At 37.2% G+C, this 7,549-nt stretch overlaps 2 protein-coding genes across 3 annotated transcripts; one reads left to right on the top strand and one right to left on the bottom strand.

Annotated features, from left to right (window-relative positions):
• The first annotated feature begins 354 nt into the window (after nt 1–354).
• Nucleotides 355–6,310, top strand: LOC102581153 (uncharacterized). Of its 2 annotated transcripts, XR_001472758.1 has the most exons (8): nt 355–572; nt 681–873; nt 1,870–1,993; nt 2,141–2,475; nt 2,981–3,836; nt 4,795–4,988; nt 5,724–6,178; nt 6,242–6,310. XR_001472758.1 is itself a non-coding variant. In XM_006341591.2 (7 exons), exons 1-7 carry the CDS (start codon nt 490–492, stop codon nt 5,802–5,804), a joined length of 1,866 nt encoding a protein of 621 aa, XP_006341653.1. In that variant the 5' UTR covers nt 355–489; the 3' UTR covers nt 5,805–6,197. The 2 variants fall into 2 exon arrangements, 1 of the variants encoding a protein (XP_006341653.1); XM_006341591.2 differs by lacking the exon at nt 6,242–6,310 and having other exon boundaries at nt 5,724–6,197.
• Nucleotides 6,126–7,482, bottom strand: LOC102581487 (peptidyl-prolyl cis-trans isomerase CYP26-2, chloroplastic). The gene is made up of 2 exons (XM_006341592.2): nt 6,525–7,482; nt 6,126–6,381 (listed from the first exon to the last, which is right to left on the bottom strand). Exons 1-2 carry the CDS (start codon nt 7,364–7,366, stop codon nt 6,279–6,281), a joined length of 945 nt encoding a protein of 314 aa, XP_006341654.1. The 5' UTR covers nt 7,367–7,482; the 3' UTR covers nt 6,126–6,278.
• Nucleotides 7,483–7,549: the final 67 nt, after the last annotated feature.

Genomic DNA, 7,549 nt, shown 5'->3' with positions numbered 1-7,549 from the left:
ATAAAACTCATTTTTCTTTTTACTCAATCTCAAAATGAATGACACATTTTTATATTAAATATCAATTTACAAATATTTATGACTTATTTTACATCATAAATTTCAATTTTTTAAAACTTTTTTTTTTATATTTCGTACCGAATCAAACTACATCACATAAATTGAGATGGAGAAAATACTAACATTTAAATAATTTATTTTAATATTAGTAGTTAGCACCGAAATAAATTATCTCAATCACATTATGAAATAATATTTACCAAAATAACCAATAGAAAAATAATGTTAAAATAACTAATGTTAAAACTTAAAACCAAAGGACCCATTATCTATTTAATAATAACGGGTTTATTTAGAATCATCTACAAATGAAGGGTAAAGTTATCTTTTATTCTCGAAAGTTAAATCTGTATTATTTTTGCCCTTTCAAAAATTAATTTGGGCACTTCTCGGATTAATCCTCCATGAACAAATTAAGACACTGAAAAAATGGCTGAAGAATCAGAGAAGCGATTTCAGGACGCCATGGATAAGATCTTTCGAACTCCTCCTAAATCCAAACTCAATTCCAGGTTCCCTTTTCCTTCTCTTTACAATTTTATTTTTTTGTTTGTAGATTTCATGATTGTTGTTACTTTCAACTTTGAGCTACGGGTCGGTGATTAATTTGGTTGGTGTAGTGCATCTGGAGTTCAATTGTCAAGAGGCAAGAAGCGTCCGGATATGTCATCAATTGGCAAAACAGTTAACAAGTACAACTTATTAGCTACCAATGGTTCAGGGGAAGCTCCGCCGTGTAGACCATGGGACCGGGATGATTTGTTTACAAGGATATCAACTTTTAAGTCTATGACTTGGTTTGCTAAACCACAGGTTCCATATTTTAATGCCGATTATGATATGAACTTCTTAATTTAAATGTTGAGATTTACTTTACATATATAATCTTTTTTGAGCCGATGGTCTATCCGGAATAGTCTCTCTATTTACCGCATGTTGTTGTTGTAATACTTGCATACATAATACTTACTAAATTAAATACTACTACATCCCTGAGATATACAGACTAAGACTTTTTTTAGAGTTTCACCTGGAAAGGGCAGTTCAGCTTGAGCAGGTAAGGTGGATGGGGTATAAACGGGGCAAGTGGAGGAGGTAGAACCCCAACCGACTGAGTAACTTTTGTTCAAATAGTGTATTTGTGTTGAGTTGTTCTGAAAATCTAGAACCCAGTTATTAGCACTTATAATCATCGTTCTAAAAATCCAGAATCCATTAAGTTAAAATCTTGTGGTTGGGGGACAGAATGGTGGCCTTCCCGCACCCCATTGCCAAACCTAAGTAACAAACATGTAATGCCTCAAGGGAACAGAAAATAAACTTTCTTTTATGCTTCTTCACCATATTCTTTTACTCAGTTGTTCTTGTAATAGAGAAGCATAATTATTTAACATGTAATGCGTCAAGGGAACAGATAACAAACTTTCTTTCTGTACCTCTGAATGATAAGATTTTTCTCAGTTGTTCTTGTAATCAAGAAGTATAATCATTTAGGACAACTCCAAAGCTAATTGTTGTAGTTGACTGCTTGAGCTTATACAGGCTTTGATCCTTATCCTAGGAGATTATTCGTCATAGATTTTTTAGTGTGTGTTTCTTCTTCCTTTAGAACGTATCATCTCTTTTACATTCCTATTATCCACTTATTTCTTCTTTATGTTCTTGTAAAGATTAGGTTTACATCTTTCCTTTGAAAAAAAAGCATCTTTCCTTGTATGATTTTCCTTCTGCTAATCTATTTGTACAGAAAACTGTCTCCACTCTGCCATGTTGTAAATCTTATACCACAATGCTTTTGTTCCTTGGCAGGCAATCAGTGCTGTTAACTGTGCTAGAAGGGGTTGGATCAATGTGGATATGGATACCATTGCCTGTGAAGCATGTGGATCACGAATGCTCTTCACTACTCCGCCTTCTTGGGCACAACAACAAGGTAAGCTATACATCTTAACTATGTTTGTGGCATTTGATATCTCACTATGTTTCTTAAAACAGAAGCACTTGGTCATTGTTACCTCATTCTCCTTTTGTAACTAATTTGTGCTTCTCATTTCATGGTTCTCCCATTCTTGGGCATCAGTTGACAAAGCGGCCTTGGTGTTCAGCTTGAAGCTAGATAGTGGACACAAGCTACTTTGCCCTTGGATTGACAATGTCTGCGATGAAAAACTAGCAGAGTTTCCACCTATGGCTACTGTTGTGCTTGTTGATCAGTATAAAATTCGGCATTCTGTTCTATCACAGCTTGCTGCTCTTCCTGTGATTTCACCTAAGGCCATTGATTTCTTGAGAAACCCTCAGCTAAAACAATTTCTACGAGAATCTTTACCTGTGGAACGTGATGAATCCATGCAAACTCCCCAAGAAGAAACCAGAAATGAACCCACTTCAGTTTCTTCTCTCACATATTATCAGGTATTAAAGGAAATGTGAGCATGTAGTTTTTCGTTGCTGGTGAATGGTGACAAGTACAAAAGTGCTGCTAACCCTTACTGGACTTGATCTCTCTGATTTAATAAGTATGATGGCAAGAGTTAGTGCCCAAGTGTATATCTTGCTATCAAAATTTGTCTTATCCATTTTCCAGTTGATTGCCAACCCTATATCCCTAGGTTCTTTTCTTTTTGAGGGGAAGGGGTGGGGGTTGAGAAATCTTAGAATTATCACGAGACTTTATTGTTCTTCTTCTTCTTTGGGGAGCGCAGGTGGGGGAGGTGAGCAGGGTCTATATCCTATCAAACTATAAATCTAATTTCTTGGCTTAGACTTATCTAAAATATTGTATGAGCTAATTTTTTTTAAAATTAATTGCTTTTGTTAGATGAAGTAGTTATGTTTGTCAATTTGTGGTTTTTGATATGTGATATATTGAGTCACAATTTGTGGTTTTTGATATTGTGATATATTGAATCATGTTTAGGCACAAAAGCTCATTAGCTTGTGTGGGTGGGAACTCCGCAGACTGCCATATTTGGTTGACCCCAAGGATCAACTGAATCAATCTAGTAAGGATGCCAATCTCTCAGATATGTCTATTTTGAGCAGAAAAAGTCAGACTATTACTTTCTACAGTTCATGTACTGATAAGACTTCTGAGAGCAAGCGAGATGATGACAATCAAGCTTCTGAAGAAGCAGTAATCAATCCAAATTCTGTTGTTCTCGACTGCAAATTTTGTGGGGCTTGTATTGGTCTATGGGATTTTTCCATGGTTTCTCGGCCTTTGGAATTTCTACGAGTAAGTGGATACACACAGGTCAACAATGACCATATCAATCACACCGACAGTGATAAAAATCTTCTCTCAGGCAACAGTGATCGTGATGAGAGTAGAGAATGCATAGGACAAGTTGCAACTTCTGCTAACACTATGTTAGATAGAAGACCACCAAATTTCAACTTGACGATTGCCGGTGGTCCTCCTCCAGTAACACATAATTATAGGGCAAAAATATCTCTGCCAATCGTTGGACGGAATTTGAGAGCATGGTTTATTGCTGAATCTGAGCTCAAGGATGATTTAGTAACCAAGAGCTCATCTGGTGTATGCAAAAATCCAGAGTTTCTTGCAGGAGAAAATACTGAGGAAGGAACTTCACTGTCTACTTCGGAAGTGATTACAGAAGCTCAACCCGAAAACAACCAGGCTGCAGCACAAGTTTCTGGTAACACCACTGAAATGGCTGATAATGCAGAAAGTATGAACAAGGTTGATCCAGCAGTCACGGATCATTGTAAGGACAAGGTTGGAAATGATTTTGGATCATCTAGTCGAGGTAATTCAGTTTATTGTAAATTGTATAGTATTCTATGATCCTGAATGCCGATTAGCATTGGCACTGTTGCAATTTGTGTAGTGTTCTATGATCATGCTTGCCGATCATTGGCACTGTTGCAATTTGTGTAGTGTTCTATGATTATGCTTGCCCATTAGCATTGGCACTGTTGCAATTTGTTCCATGAAGTGGATTTAAAGTGGCAATTGGAGGGTGAACCAAGTTTGTTAGCACTTTAGCAATACAGATCCAGTTTCCAGAAATGTCCAAGTTTAACCTAGTTTTTCAGCATTTTTTAATATAGTTCCAGTTTCATGAAATGGTCCAAGTTTGGTATGCTTGCGTTGAAATGCAGATCGGACCTGCATTGCTGTCCAAGGACTGTTCAGTCTCTTCTTATTTTGAACATCTTTCAAAAGGACCATATGAAGTGCTAGGCTTCATCTTCATTTTGGTATTCTCTTTTATGTCCATGAATCAGTAGTACAACACCTATCTACATTCTTCTGTCTATCCAAAGACCACACCTCATTGATGCCCAAGTTTTTCAGTCTTCTCTAGCTTCAAGTCTAGGCAGGCCCCTTCCTTATTCCGTGATCTCATTTTGAGTTGCATCATGTTGCCTCTTTCAGTATTTTATCTGCTTTGCCGATATATCAGACTTATATGCTTGGGAAAGAGATTTTTCAACCAATATACAATTTCACAGAAGTATCACTTTTTCATGCAGAAATTCTTCTGATGAACAGCACTCAGCACTCTTAGTATGTATACTTCAATTTTAAGTGTTTAAGGAGGTACATCTCCCTGCATGCTGCAAATGCAGTATCCTAATGCTTTTCTGTTTGGCGTCCGGGGTGGGGGTGTTAATATTGTTAGCAATAGAAAAGAAAAAGGAGGTGTATTTTTTTTATGTTGAGCGTATAAGTGTAACTGACAGACTATGTTATCTTTTCAGGGAAGGAGTTGCCAATTCTATCCTTAGATAAAACTTTGGAGTTTGATCCATTCAAGCTACACAGATATTTTTGCCCCTGGATAGCATCTAATGGTGGCTCTCCACCAGGATGGGAACAAACATTATCTGCTTTAGAACGTCATGATGAATCTTCTTCTCCTTTGTCCAATCATGCTCCATCTTCCTTGATTAAGGTAAGGAAGTAGTAAACTAGTACTAATAGATAAAGTAAGCATGTCAGTAAGGATAAAGACATGTTGTTAGTTAATTATAGTAGTAATTGGGCTAGCAAAATATGAAGCAGATAACAATCTGTAGCTAATTAAAGCAAACCTTATTGGTCACATTTAGGTTGGTTTCTGGCAGATCTATTGATGAATGCTGCTCCTTCTATTCCTTTACAAAAAAATCAGTTTCATCATGCCCTTGACTTGGATAACTACAATTTGAGGTTCTTGGATACATAACTTGAGAACTTGAGGCAAGATCATTTACATTAAACTAGTGATGTTACTAATTCCAAAAAAAAAGAAGCATTTGAATACTGCATATGTACTTCAGAGAATTGAATCCATGCTTAGACCAAGCATAATTCAGAGAATTGAAGTTGTCAGTGTTGTCTTTTTGTTTGCTGATAATTGAAAACGATTTATCAGCTGATTTTATAGCTCATTTAATTTGTCAAAACTTTGCTTGGGCGCAGCTGTTTATTTGAATTTAATGTTTTAGTTTATAGTGGTGTTGGAGGAATTCTATCTGGTGAGTTGGCCCTTAAAACCCATTGGTAGTGGTTTGTCTGTGGTGTTTGAGACAGTGCAAGGATAAGCTTCCTTTTGATCTGTTGATACCAGATGGTCCGAGTAATGCAATGAATGGAAAAATTCTATCGCCGGAAAGCAACTGACTTATCTTGTTTTGGTCGTATGCAGGTGGATGATCCTCTTGCTTCAGTGCAAAAGCTTTTTACATCTCCACAGGCTAAACGAAGGAAGCTTGTTCGTCCAAGTTAATTCAACAAAGTTATCCATGTGATGGAGTACACCCCATGGTTCACGAGGAAAAAAAATTTCACCGTTAAGACTGGGTGATAAGATCACCTTCCCGGTGGAGACAATTTCTGCATCTTATTGCCTATATTTTACGTGGATGTTAAAACCATGTGCTTTGAAGAATACTCTAGATGATGCACCTCTGTTCTAGGCTTGTTGTAATGGCTAATTAGCAAGACATTGTTTCATAGGATTTTTCCGACGTGAGCCAGAGAGACTTCTTGTATTATTGACTAGTTATTTGGAAGAGGATTGTAATCTGCTTTTTTTAGACAGAGAAAGTAAACAAGGGGAAGACACCATTATTACCATTGTTGTAAGCTTTCTGAAGAGAGGTAAAAATTTCAGGAGGAATTTATTTTGTACACTTTTATTTGAGCAGTTCTTCCTCTTAACAGAAATGGAAGGACAAAAATCTCTCAACGGCATCTTTGATCATTCCATCATGCCGCAATTTGTTATTTTCACCTTTGAGTAAGGTCTGTTGAAGCCTCTCTCTGCAACTACAGCTCTTTTATCTCCTATCAACTTGGCCGCCCTGTCGATAAAACCGGAAAATTGGTTGGTTATGTCTTGGATATACTATGATTTTCTTAATTGGTTAGTCTATTTTATATGTTCTTGTTTAGTGGAATATCATTAGTAGCCACCTGAACTAAGTGATTGGGAAATTGCCAGTACCTGAAATAAGGAGAACTTGTATTCTCTTTCACAGTTTTGACTTGGCCAAGTTTCTCAACAACATCCATCCCCTCCAAGACACTCCCAATAACTAAAGCAGATGCATCTAACTCAGGTGAGTCTTTGAGGGCAATAGTAAACTCTGTTCCATTCACATCTTTTCCCACTTCTTCTTGATCGATTTCGAGCTTCCCTCCTCGAGCAACCAGCTTCATCTTTGGAGGTGGTTTTGAAGGGTCTCTTACAATAAGGCTAACACTTGTTGCTACGTTCTTGGTGCCCTGGCACATTTCACTCTGTTTCTCCCATTCATCTACGAGGTTGTCGATTGCCATTGTTCTTCCAGTATTCTTGGCAAGTTCAGCATCCACTCCATATGATCTCAATCCACCATGTTGTACATAATTTGGCATTATCCTCACAAAATCTTTTCTTCTATAACTAACTCCTGCTGCTCCACTAACAAGATTACTGAACCTTGATGAGCCAAATGGGGCACTATCACCATATAACCCGATAACAATCCTTCCTATAGGTTCCCCATCAACTGATACTTCAAGAAATGCTCTCTTTGTTACATTCTGATTTGAACAATATTCAATTTTTCTTGAAGGTTCTTGCTCTGGTTCTGTTTTATCGGGAGGAAGTTCATCTGCTCTTGCCCTTGATAGATTCAATGGCTCAATAGCTTGGGATCCTAATAGTAAAAGCAAGGATGAACTAGTACTGATGGCAAGTTCTCTACGCGAAAATTTGATACATTTGCTAATAGTTGTGGCTTGAAGTTGTTTAGGAGGAAGAGGGGTTGATGGAGGCTGAAGAAATTGAGCTGAAGACTGCATAATTTACTGATTTTAGTCCCTTTCTGCCTCTCTAATTGTTTCTCAACATTTCAAATAGGTGGAAGAAGTCTGTTTTTCTAAAGTTTGATTCTGTGGATAGAAACAGCAGAAGCCAATCCCCTAATTTCTAATACTATCATGCTACTGGTTTATAAAGACTTGACTGGGCCATCCCTTTTCACT

Source organism: Solanum tuberosum, unplaced genomic scaffold (genome assembly GCF_000226075.1).
Source record: "Solanum tuberosum cultivar DM 1-3 516 R44 unplaced genomic scaffold, SolTub_3.0 scf00026, whole genome shotgun sequence".
Classification (NCBI taxonomy): Eukaryota; Viridiplantae; Streptophyta; class Magnoliopsida; order Solanales; family Solanaceae; genus Solanum; species Solanum tuberosum.
This window is presented reverse-complemented; position numbering and strand designations above follow the sequence as displayed.